The 13,427-nt window shown below is 34.0% G+C and overlaps 1 protein-coding gene across 2 annotated transcripts in view; it reads left to right on the forward strand.

Moving 5' to 3' along the window:
* Nucleotides 1-6,734, forward strand: part of LOC110024828 (endoplasmic reticulum metallopeptidase 1) — a 71,000-nt gene extending 64,266 nt beyond the window's left edge. For both annotated transcript variants that reach the window (XM_020724998.1, XM_020724999.1), the window contains exon 21: nucleotides 6,369-6,734. In XM_020724998.1, the coding sequence (XP_020580657.1) occupies nucleotides 6,369-6,512 (144 nt within the window). In that variant the 3' untranslated portion in view covers nucleotides 6,513-6,734. The remainder of the gene's footprint in view (nucleotides 1-6,368) is intronic.
* Nucleotides 6,735-13,427: the final 6,693 nt, after the last annotated feature.

Consider the following 13,427-nt stretch of genomic DNA (forward strand, 5'->3'; position numbering starts at 1 on the left):
AAAATTAAAATTTGATTATATAAGAATAAGCATTAATATACTTGTACAAAGAAACAACAACAAATTACAGTATGATTTTCTCTCAGAATATTGTGTCATTCTATACTTTTCTTAGAAGAAATTTAAAGTAGGTGGGTGAGTTATTTTGATGAACTTTTCATTGAAGTTTTTGAAAATATGATTGACCCTAATGATCTTAATATCTTTAATAAAAATAAAACTTTTTATTTTTACCATTGTATTAGTAGAAATAGTGGAAAATCAGTAGGATCAAATGATATCTCAATAGAAGTCTGGAATATTTAGGAGATTTGGGAATTTCTTGTCTTAGTAAACTTGTTAATATTATTTAAAAAAACTAAGAAGATATCTGAGGAATGTAGGAAGAGCATTTTGTTCCCTCTTTTTAAGAATAAATGGGATGCATAAGAGTGTGCAAATTATAGAGGAATTAATTTAATATGTCATGCATTAAAATTACGGGAGAGAGTAACTGAACATAGGTTAAGTTGTGATACAAAGATTTCTCATAAATAGTTTGGTTTTATGTCGGCCAAGTCTACTTTGAAAGCTATACATTTATTGAGAGATTTGACGGTGAAGTACAGAGGTAGTAAAGAGGATATACATATGATTTTTATCGATTTATAAAATGCTTACAATAAGTTTCCAACAGAAGTTCTTTGAAGAGTTTCAGAAAAGAAAGGTGTTGATATGACTTATATTCAAGTCATTAAGGATGTGTATACTAGAGTTGTTACTTGTGTTCGAAGAGGAGGATTGACCAAGTATTTTCCTATTTCAGTTGGATTACATCAGTGATCGATTTTAAGCACATATCTTTTTGTTATGGATGCACTATTTGTACATTTGCAGGAGAATGTACTCTGGTGTATGCTTTTCGTTAATGATATCTTTCTTGTAGATAAGACGAGAAAGAGTTAAGGATAAACTTGAATTATGGGTGTCTACATTAGAGTCTAAAGGCCTTCATTTGAGTAGATTTAAAACTAAATACATAGAATGTAATTTTGGTTGTAGTAGACTTAGTGATGGAGTTGTAACAATGGGTGATCAAATCATTTAAAGGAGTGAAAGTTTTAGATATTTCGGTTCTATTGTTCAAAGTGATGGTGATATAGATGGGGATATTATTAGTAGGTTTCAAGTTGGATGGTTGAAGTGGAGGAATGCATCGGGCCTTTTATGTGATAGAGAAGTAATGCTTAGACTTAAAGGAGAATTTTATGAGATGATGGTGAGACCGGCCGTGAATTATGGCGTGGAATGTTGGCCCATAAAAGAGAAGCATAAAACTAAATTAAATGTTGTTGAGATGAGAATGCTTAGGTGGACAAGTGGCTTGACTATTAAACACAAAATACGAAATAAATGTATATGTGAAAAGGTTGGTATAGCTCTGATTCAAAGCCCACAATTTAAATTGATTTTGTCTTAGCAATAAAAGTTTTGATCAATTTATTTCAGAATAACATTAGACATCAAGTCACTCATCATATAAGCATTTGTCTAACTCTGATTCAAAGTCAATTCATCAAAGAATTATGATAAATCCATATTTTAAATAAAAAATCTAGCTTTTTTGCCCTTTTCCTTCCTCTGTTCTTCCTTTCCTTTCATCCTTCTCTTTCTTTTCTTCCTTTCCTCTTCTTTCCTTCTCTTTTCCCTTTTGTCTGCCCCTGTGCTATTCACGGAAGCAAGAAATGGAGCAAATTTCTGGGTATGGGATACATTGAAATGAGACTTTGCTTACTATAAATCAATACAATGTGTAAAGTAGAGTTATTATATTCAATTATATTGTCCTTGAGGTCCAAAAATCACAGCCATTGTTTTTTATCGGCCATGCATGAAAGATTAAGTGGAAAAATATGTCATTCCACTAAAAATGTTATAGGTTGATAAACTAAACTATAATATTATTCAGTTAAACTTAGGTTAATTAATTTAAACTCTAAATTGATTTATATAAGAATGTTTATAATTAGTTATATGTACATATATATCAAAATGATCCTTATAAATTTTAGGATTTATAAAAATAGTTTTAATTATTTTCGTGAGATGTGGAAGAAAGGCTATAAAACCTTAGGACTTTTTTTAAGATATTGTTATAAAAAATTTTGAACTTTACATCTATATTTGCATTTGATAAACTTGTTGTATGAGATATAGAAATGTTGTATGAGAGGGCCTAAAAGAAGACCCAACTCACACAATAAAACACACACAAATCTCAAATAAAGCAAAGATATATATGGATAAAAAATTAAAAAGCCACCAACTGATGCAAAAGTGCTAGGAACGTCCCACTTTAGTCCTCCATCTGCCTCTAGTTCTCAGAAGAGAGTCGGCTAACAAATTGGTAAGATGAGTATCATTACCCGAAGTAATCAAAGTATCATCCATCAGATTCCTGAGCTCAAGTAGGTCTCCATTCTTCTTTTTCCTCCTAGATGTGTAGACCTTTCGTTCCTCATCCGATGATTGACTCATCTGATCAATGGATTGTTCCAAAGGTGGTCGGGCAAGTGTAGGTTGTTGCACATCATGATCCCCATGAGCCTGAGTAACACTAACAACTTGCTCAACCTGATGAGGAGGTAGTGAAGCAATAGAAGTATTGTCACCTTTAATATCAGTGATAGGTTCTAGGACAGGTAGGGTCTAAAGAATCTCCCTCTCCCCCATGATAAGGGAAAAAATTTGCGTACATAAGACGTACGCAGAGCTGCGTACGTCTGTAACCTGCAAAGAGGTTACAGGGAGGATTTTAGGAGGTTATAACTGCGTTATACTTCCTGTAATCTCCCTGTAACCTACCTGTACCTTCGAGTAAGTTCCGCGCTTCTATTTTCATATATAGGTAGGTTACAGGGAGGTTACAGGGTGTATAACGCGGTTATAACCTCCTGAAATCTTTGCAGGTTACAGACGTATGCAGCTCTGTTGTACGTCTTATGTACGCAAATTTTTTTCCTCTACATGATAGGAGGTTCCAAAGTCAGGGGAGCTACAATATTGTGTAGAGACTGAAAGGTTGAAATATTGCCTGCGAGGATAGTGACGTTTTCAGTGGTATTTTTTTTATGATCAATAGTGTCAATAACTTGGAGCTGATCATGACGAGATGAATTCACTACCTCTGGCGGAGCACTTTGTTTTTTTTTTGTCTGAGGTGGGGAATAACAATTCGGACAATACGAAAGAAAAAACTCAATCACTACCTTTTGTCAATATTCATAGTGTTTTGTGCTCAACCAAATTTTCTCAGAAGCGGATGAAGTGATGTCTCTTTCAACAAGTACTCTGGCTTCAGGTGGATGGGAAAGATTAAAAGCGAGAATGTCCGTTTTGAATGGCTTACATAAACTGACGCAATAGAGTACAACACTTTTTGAGTAAAATAATGAAATTTCATACTAAGGAGGCGAATCCAAACCGGAATGATTGGTGGTTCCGTCTGTGGGTCAAAATCCACAAACCATTTTAAAATCTTCACATTTGCTCTGTTATCAATCTAGATTATTCTTCTAGCAAATAAACACGTGTAATCTTCTTCATTGTTAAGTTGAATAAGAACGTGCTTTCATCTGAAAGTCCAATTTTTCACTCCCCAACAAGGTGCATAAGCTCAAATTTCTTACGAATCAGCTCTATTTTGGGATAGTCATACAGAATATTTTGGGTTTGGGATGACCATTAAGAAATTTATCAACCAAATTCAGATGACAGGATGAAGTTGAATACCTTCAGCTTCTGTAAAAAAGATGGCAGACTTCTCATTCTTCTTACTAGGTTTTTTGATGTTTTGCGTCCACTCAAACGAAAAAGGAAAAGAGCACGATTTAGGTATACTTGAGGCGCGGACAACCGCAAGGGCGGCAGCATACGATCTGTCTGAAGTCATCCCTAATAGATAGAGGTGTAGCGTTAAGAACAGTGAAGAAATTAGAGAGCAATTTTTGAATCCTGAACAGGGAACAAGGAGCGGGATGGAGGAAAGCCCATTGTGAACTGCAGACTAAACGAGTAGTCGCCGCAGCAACAGACAGAGAGGGCGACGAAGACCTACACCGTAGCAGCAGACGAAGAAGGACGATGTGCGAGAAAAATCTCGCAGCTGCAGACGAAGAAGGAAAACGAGTGAAGCCGCGCCCGCCTCGTAACAGCGATGAGAGTCTTACGGCGACAGGAAAGGGAGGAAGACAACGAAACCGAAGCCGAAGACAAAGGAATCAAAGAGACCCTTCGTCGTCGGGCCCAACGAAACAAGTGACATGTGAAAACGAAGGAATTAAGGAAACAGGAAATCTCCATCGGGCGAAACCCTATCAGAGCTGCCCGCCGACGCCATTGATCGACTCGATTATATATATATTTGAACTAGTGGTACTTTGGTAGGCTCCTTATCAATAGATATATCTTGGTTTTTTACGCATGAACTATGTTGCTATTAATCATTGATCATACGTGCTTCTGATGAATTAATTACCCCATTTTTCAATTTGACATGATTGCTTGTTTGCGTGCATCTGATAGTCTGTTGGAACTGTTGTGATAGCTGTGACGAATCATTAGCCAGAATAACTCTTTAACCATCTTGTTACATGGATTATCTTTGTCCTCTCTTATTCTAATGTGGAAGCCTTCCCTTTTTCCTTTTTTTAATTGTACTTAGCCTAGGAAATTTTCGTAATGACCTCCCTAAGAACCAGGGATGCCTAAATATACCAAAAAAAGGGCGCATTTACATAAATTCCACCCAATCCCTATGTATTTATTATATGCAACTCCTAAATTTTACTTTTTACATCCATACCACCTAAATAATTCTTATCAAGTCTAAAATACTACCATTTTAACTTTTAAAAAGTGAAATACAACTTTTCATGCATGGGTAAGGTATTAGGTATGTAAAAATTGAAGTTTTAGTGTTAAATATATAAATAAATAGGAATTAAATAGTATGTATCTAAATTTTCGAGAAGAAAAAAGATCTGGGTTTTCTGCATTCTTACTGACACTCTCAAACTCTATTTTATAGGATTACTATAGTAATATCAAACAGTCTTTTTAAACGAGGACACAAATCACAATCTTTAAGAGCAAGGAGATCACTTTTTAACTTCAGTAGTGTATTAACATACATTATTGTGTAATGTCTCATATCAAGTTAATTCTAGTTACCAAGGTATCATGTTACTTGATCCATGTCTGTGAAAAGCCTTCGAGCCTTTGCCCAGAAGGCAATAGTAAATGAACAACAACAACAACAACAACAACAAAGCCTTGATCCCACCACGTGGGATCGGCTGCATGAATCTTTTTTCTCCATTACGTTCTATTTAGTGTCATATTTTCATTTGGTTCTAATAAATTAAGATCATTTTCTATACAATAAGCCCAAGTCTTCTTAGGTCTACCTCTGTTTTTCTTAACATAAGTCGAATCTAAAACATCTACTCGCAATAGTAAATGAAACGAAGGAAAAATAAACAGAACCCTTCAAATGTAATGGTAATTACATAATAGAAATGAACACAAAAATAGAGAACACATAATAGATTTGAGACATCTTCCGACGTTTACTATCACACACAGATAAATGCTCACTCAAATACTTTCTTTTTGTCTATTATGATATATTTTCTGTTTTCTCTCCCTTGATTTCTTCTCTTGCCCCCTTTTTTTTTCTTTTTTCTCCTCTTTCTTCTTTCTCTAGCTCTCTGTTGAATACTAACTCCAAACAATAATTTTTTTTTTTTTTCATAAAACATAAAACAGTATTTTCAAATCAAATGATGTATAAGATTTATGGTAAGGTGAAACATCATTGTTAAGGTTGTGGCGTGATAAGAGAGTTTCTTGAGCTAAGGAATGAGAAGAGTTTTAGCCGAATTGACTCGTCTACATGAATACATCCCTACAACCTTGTTTTTTTGTAGCATTTTTTTCATTGATTTTCACTTTTGAACTTATTAGTTTGCAACTTCTGTTACCCTAAAAAGAAAAAGATATTTGCTGGCTCAAAATATTCCATGTCATGAGGTTGTTCTTCTTGTTGTCAGACTCTCAATATAATTGTATTCTTAGTTAATTCATGGAAGTTTACATTCATACCACTCAATTCTTATGTATTTACATATCTTACACAAGTGCTTCAATTTTTACATGCATATACTTATATGTTAAAATGGCGGTACTTTTTACATGGCATGACAGATTTGGATGGTATAAATGTAAAAAAAAAAAAAATGGTATTAGAAATGTAAATAACATACCTAAAAGTACATAGGAATTGGGTGTTATTTATGTAAATGTAATCCAATTGTTGCTTTTTGCAGGCTAATAGTTCTGAAGCATTGAGGGTTGATCTTGCAGTGCTTGACCAGCATATATTTAATGACACAAGGAAATTGAAGGGCCTTTTTCCTACTTGGGTGGATACAACTACCTTCTCCTCATTTTTGTCAACCTATTATTTTTGAAATCTCATTTTGTTTTCATTACAAATTGTTGTCACAAAATAGTTGATATTTAAGTAATGTACATTAGTTGAAAGAAATAAACGAGCTTTTAATATTTTGAGGGGACTGAATTTTTTTGGTCTATTCCCCCAAGTTTTATGCTTTGTTTCACCCAAAGGAATGAACGGCATGTACTAATACTAATTTTGTTCATCAAGCAATTCATGGAGCCGTTGCAGGAAATTCAACAGATTATGATTGTTTCTGACATGTTCTTTTTTTTTCTCATTTTATAAGGTAATTGTAGCGAGGGTCTGGTGATTATTGTCTTATTTTTTAATTTATGATGCATAGAAATTACAATATATTTTTTTTCAAAATTGTTTAACTAAGATTTTTTTTTTTTTTTGTTGCAATCCATATCCTTTGCAAAAACTTTAACTATGGTTTATGGATGCTTCAAATTTATCATCATCTATCTTATTGGTCGTAGAGGTTGGGAAATATTTGTGTACGTAAGACGTACGCAGTGCTGCGTACGTCAGAGGTTATTCAGAGGGTACAGGAGGTTATATCCGCATTATACATCTTGTAACCTCCCTGTAACTTGTACCTACCGGAACTACAGAAGCGCGGAACTTATTTATAGGTTACAGGTAGGTTACAGGGGGTCAAAAACTTTAACTATGGTTTATGGATGCTTCAAATTTATCATCATCTATCTTATTGGTCGTAGAGGTTGGGAAATATTTGTGTACGTAAGACGTACGCAGTGCTGCGTACGTCAGAGGTTATTCAGAGGGTACAGGAGGTTATATCCGCATTATACCCTCCTGTAACCTCCGTGTATATCTTGTAACCTCCCTGTAACTTGTACCAACCGGAACTACAGAAGCGCGGAACTTATTTGTAGGTTACAGGTAAGTTACAGGGGGCATAACGCGGATACAACTCCTCTTGTACCCTCTGAATAATCTCCTGATGTACGCAACGCTGCAATGCTGCGTACGTCTTACGTATATTTTCCGTAGAGATTTGAGCAGAAACGAAGAAAGAATTAGCGCCATATTGTAGCTTATTGAAGTGTTAAAATGAGGAATCTGCAATGAAGTAAAATTAATTAGGTATTAGTGATATGATTTGAAACAGTAGGTGTTTTCATATGTGAGCAGCAACTGAAAAAAAAATAGAAAAGAAAAAATCCAACGTAATATAGAATACTGAACACCAACGTCATATGATAGAATTAATTTAGTTCACGGCTTTCATTAATCTGTAAGGGGGTATTTAGTTCCCTATATTTGTGGTGTAAAGTAAACCAAATACAAGTGTTCTAAAACTTTTTGAACATTTGATTGGATGAAAATAAAATAGAATGTAAAATTATGATGGATGTGGAATTCACCAAGTAGTTCAAAATGGTTGTATTCTCAATTCACTGGATTTAGGTGATTTCCAAATAAATTATAAATTACAACCCATGCATTATCGCCTCCACTGCCCGCCGCAACTTATCGTCGCTATCCACCAACCTCCCGCTAGCCACACAAATTGTTGGCCAGTTGCTATCATAGTCGGCAATTGCACTCGTTGGCTATTACTGCCTCCCCAACACAGTATACCCATCGTCGGCAGGCCTAGCCACCGCTATCCACTACCACCCCCCATTGTTGTCTATTAGAAGACTCTTTTCTTATGTTTGTTAACATTAAAGTCAAGCTTCTATAACTTATAGCTCATGGGTTCAACAATAACATATTTTCACATACTTAGGTGACCTAACCTCTCAATTTAGCAATGTTAGCATTGTAATTGATTGCAAATATTATGCAAATTATATTATTTCCCTGAATTAATAGAGTATATCTCCCTTAAATAAACGCCTATGATATAACTATAATACCAAAAATGTAAATTTTATTCTTATATGGTAAAATAATAAATAAATATCAAATGGAAGAGAATTACAATAGAGTAAATTAAATCATGAAACAATCAATTAATTAAATATCCTACACATGAAAATCAAAATTGTCAAGTATCCTTTTAAAATACTTGATTTTTCTTCAAGTGATGGTTTATAAAAATATGTATTTTAGCGGCTTTGACTTGACCTTTAGTTTTTGGGTGATGCATTAAGGACAACTTTAGTTAAATTCCTAGGTTTTGGAATATTTATTTAGAGTATTTTCAAAGAATTGTTGATCATTGTCAGTGATGATTACTTAGGGCATTCTATGTCAGCAAATGATTTTATTTCATATAAAATTAAAAATATTTTGTAGTCATCTTAGCAAGCATCTTTGCCACTATCCATTTAATTAAATACTTGATCATAATCATTATAAATCTATATTGTGCCTATACCGGTAGGAATGATTCAAGTAAGGCCACACCAAAAATGGAGAATGTGTATGGAACATTAATTTCAATTGTAGCTTGTGATGTTTGAAGCTATATAAGGGCAAATTTCTAATATTGCAGCACATCTTGGAAAATTTTCTGCACCCTTACAACTAGTCCTCTAGAAGTAGTCTTATTTAAATATTCAGTTAACTAGTGTGCAACCTCCATCAAATGGATTACATAAGTTTAATATAGTCCCCTATAATTAAGATCCATCCAATGTAATATTTTTCCTAAGATATATACATTCTTCACATTTTAATTGTGTACCAACCTCCTAAATTATCGATTGATAGCAACAAAAAAAATCAGTAATAAAGCATAGAATATAATACATAATAAATCAGAAAATATGAACTCCAAAAGAGATATTATAAATAAACTCAACTGCAACATTCAACTATATCCAATCCCTTCAAATTGCTCTTTGTTTATAATAGGATAAAAAGTCGCAAAATACATTAAAAGCAACATGATGAATAAAAAAAAAGAGAGGAGTAGAAATAACAAAGTAACATAACCTCTAGCTCCACTTCCATCTTCTTTCTCATGACATGGTATTTCTTGATATTTTCTGTCAATTCCACTCAAAATGTTTGCTTTGAAACCATATAAAGTTCCTCCAATACTTCGGCAAAATGTTCTTTTAGTCATTTGGTAAATTTCCCTTACAAAATTATCAATTCAACTCCCAATAAGTAAAAATTGTTATTAAATTTCTATAAGTTTAGGATGGGTGCCCCAGCACTACCTAAGCTCCCGAGTCTTTATATTTAGTTATTATTTTAAGTCATTTTAGAGCCTAATCACCTAGATGAGGTGCCAAGGTGATAGCTCTTTTTTTTTGGGTTGAATTTTAATTTCTAAGCCCTTAGATTGGGCAATTAGGCTTTAATCTCTCTATTTGTGGGTTTGGCACCTAGGTGCCTTAGTTAGGCTCTTGGGTATTGACTTAATTTATTCTTAAGCTTGGTCTAGAGCTTGGGTACTTGAGCTAGGTGATTGGATAAAGGCTTTTCTACATAGGCACTTAAATGCTACACTGGTTGCTTAAATTTTATAATACTCGAAATCATTATGATTTTTCCACAATATAGTAGTATTGATGTAAGGGCTTCATTGCATTTATTTCTCTATGATATTTGCACAAAATTACTATTCTCCAACACAAATTAAAATCACATCATTAATCTAGTAAATTTTAAATAGTCTACCAGAATTTGATGCACAAGAGATAATTCATGAATGAGACAATATATTTGAAAAATAAGTTTAACATTCTTCATGATGATTATAAAGTTTTTTTGTCCTTTAGCTAGTACGAATGGGCTAAGTATGTTGTTCTCAACTATGTCTCTGAATTGAACCCAGAGCCCACCCTTCCTCCAAAAAACTATTCTTCATCCCCCTAAGATTCAGAGAAAATGTTAATAACATAAGCTCTATTAACATAGTCATAATCTTTTTCCACAATCTTTCTTGGGTTATATGAAAACACGGACAATACATGACCATATGTCCTAAAAGATTTCAAAAAATATATAAATACAAATAAATTGAGTGGCATGAATGTTATCGTCCTAAGAAAATCAAATAAATATAATTTGAATAAGACTCATCTATTAAAATTTTTACTCATAAAATTCCATGTGTAAATATGATTCAAGTTCTTAATTTTGAAAACTTCATGCAAAATGGGAAAAAAGTGCTACCAAGAAGTGTCATGAGTTGGCTTGATCGATGTAGAGATGCCTCCAATGAGCTGACAAGCATAAGGGACTTTTTTTGTTCTGCTATTTGAAAGAAATTAGCACACATTTTTTATGTATCTACATATATATCTACATACATAACACTTTTGTGCTATAAATTCATGCATGAAATGAGTATTTCACTTTTTAAAAGTGATAATAATGCTATTTTGATGTGATATTAGATTTGATTTTATGTGTAAATATGAAAGTTTAGATGTTGAGTTTAATTGAGTTTAGACTGAGTTAGGTCTAAGTTAGGTTAAACCTGAGTTGAATTTAGAGTTGAGTTTAGTTTGAATTAGGTCTAGATTGGGGCTAAACCTAGGTTTAAGTTTGAAGTCACTTAGGTTGAGTTAGGTCTAAGTTGGGTTAGACCTAAATATAAATAAGTTAGGTCTACATTGGATTAGATCCAAATTAGGCTTAGGGCTTTAGTTGAGTGAGGTAATCTTACAACTAAAAGGGTAGTCATGACATTAACCTCCCTACTTAACATAATGTTTTTCATTAGAATTTAATCCAAAGATTTTCTAAGTTAATCTTTATGTTTAATTTAAGTTTGGAAGACAATTTGGGCTAAAATGTAAAATTTGTAATTTTATAGATTTGCCCCTAATGCTCTAATTTTATTCTTAAGTTTTCAGAGCTGAAAATTCTCATTTTAGTGTTTAGGGTTGTTGCTCTAATTTTTATTTTGAATTTTCGTCTTATACTGTATTTTTATGATTTTTAATTTATTTTTTATAATTCTTTTTTCAAAATAATTATAATTTTAATGGAAAACTAGACATTTTGGTGTTAAGAAGATCTCATGACTTTGGAAAAATCAAGAAATATCCCTGATGGTGGAGGAAATAATTCCTGAAAATTTCATATTTTTATGTTTCATATTTAGTTTTTTTATAATTAAAATACCCTCTGGGGTATTTAATTAATTAAAAAATAAATATAAGTTAAATATTTTATTTTTTTTTCTTTCTTCACTGAGTGCGGGGTATTTTTATTTTATTTTTGTGATTTTTATTTTCAAAGTTATGAATTTTAAAAGCTTGTAGAAATTTTTTGAATTTAAATAATTAAAAAAACACAAATTTCCTACTTAGCTGCATCAATGTCGCGTCATTCCTCGTACGCATCGAACGACTGTGCGGTGCTCCATGGTTGGTTGTTATTTACATGCAGATGCTGAGGTGGCATCTGATTTGTTGCTCCGCTCTACGCAATCCGCTTTCTAGGCCTGATCCCCACCGTCTGTTTCGAATACAAAAAAATGGATGACGTCTGTCCATCATCCCCACAGGATAGAAAAACGATATTGCACCCACACTTAAACCCTAAAATCTCGTTTTACACTCAACCAAATCGCATAAGGTTTGATCCTATAGCTTCATCTAGGTGAGACGAGCCTATCTATATGGTTTAAGTAGGCATGTATTGTAGTTTTGTTATCCAAGAGACCAAACTAAGAGAAAAAAAAAGTGAATTCAAGTCATTACCTTATCCCAAGTTGTGAGGCCTCTATTGGGCTTGACAGAGATGATCTCCTTGATGCCACGAAGCTTCCCCTTACTTCAAAATGCTTTGAGGTTGGGCCTAAGAATGCCCTAGACCAATAAATGGCTCGGGTTGGTGTTGAGGTAGGTTAGAGGGTGCGGGAAGAGTGGATTTTGATTAGGAGAGAGGTTGTAGGACCTTATGAAGCTTATAGGAGGGTTGAAAAAGAGTTTTGGCAAGGTTTATGTCAAGGACATAAAAAGTCCTAGATTTTAGAGGGGAAATTAGGGTTGTGTTGTGGTGAAGATGGCTTGGAAATGGTGGGAGGTGTCCGTTAGGGTTTGTGTGAGCAACTTTGGTATTGAATGCAGAGAGTTTAAATGAGGGTTTGGTGAGTTTGAGGTGTCTCCAAGGCTCTCTGGTTAACTCCTTTTATAGCCATGAGAGTCCATGAGGGAGCTCTGGCCTGCTTGGGAGACTCTGGTGGTTCCTCTGAGAATAAGCAGAAGGATTTCATAGGCTTTTTGGTACAGGTAAATTACTTCACCATCTTTGACGCCTTGAGCATGGTTGCTCCATGGAGGTGAAGGTGGCATGGAGAGTAGCTTGGATTGATTGGAAGAACTTTTGGTGGGGTGTCTTGGACCAGAATTGGTCTAGTTTGACTCACCCTTTACATGAGTTTGGCTTTCCAAGGTTTGAACATGGGTGAGTTGGACTTAGGTGTCAAGTGTTAGCCCCCTTGGTTAAGTGTGCATGGTTTATCTTTATGTGCTTGTTTTTTGTTTAATTTTATTTTAATTAATTCATGTTTAGGTTGTAGTGTCATGGTAGGTTATTTGGATTATGTGTGTTTCATGGTTGACCCATAGGGAATGGGTCATGTGAGATGGACCATGGGCTCTCCCATGATGGCTTGGGCTTAAGGTAAAGGTTGGGCTTTCGTAGTTAAGCTTAGCCTTAGATGATTAGGGTTGGCCCAAAAGGATTAAGCTTAGTGAGCCTTCATAATTTAATTTTGATGTTTAAGTGTCTTTGGTTTTAATATTTTGAATTTATTTTGATTTTGTTTTGAGGAGTTTAGTTGTTCACTAATTGGCTTGATGAATTTTGTTGATTCCAAATTTTAGGGTTTAAATTGATGCGTCTAGGGTTTATGCTGATTTTAGGGTTGATTGGAGTTGGGAAAGCTTTAAGCGAGACCAGAGTTTGACTTTGGTGCCTTACCCCTTCCCCTTGGGTTTGAATTTTAATCTTATCAGATTTTCAGAGCTTTAGGGTA

This window comes from Phalaenopsis equestris, unplaced genomic scaffold (assembly GCF_001263595.1).
Source record: "Phalaenopsis equestris unplaced genomic scaffold, ASM126359v1 Scaffold000276, whole genome shotgun sequence".
In the NCBI taxonomy this organism is placed as follows: Eukaryota; Viridiplantae; Streptophyta; class Magnoliopsida; order Asparagales; family Orchidaceae; genus Phalaenopsis; species Phalaenopsis equestris.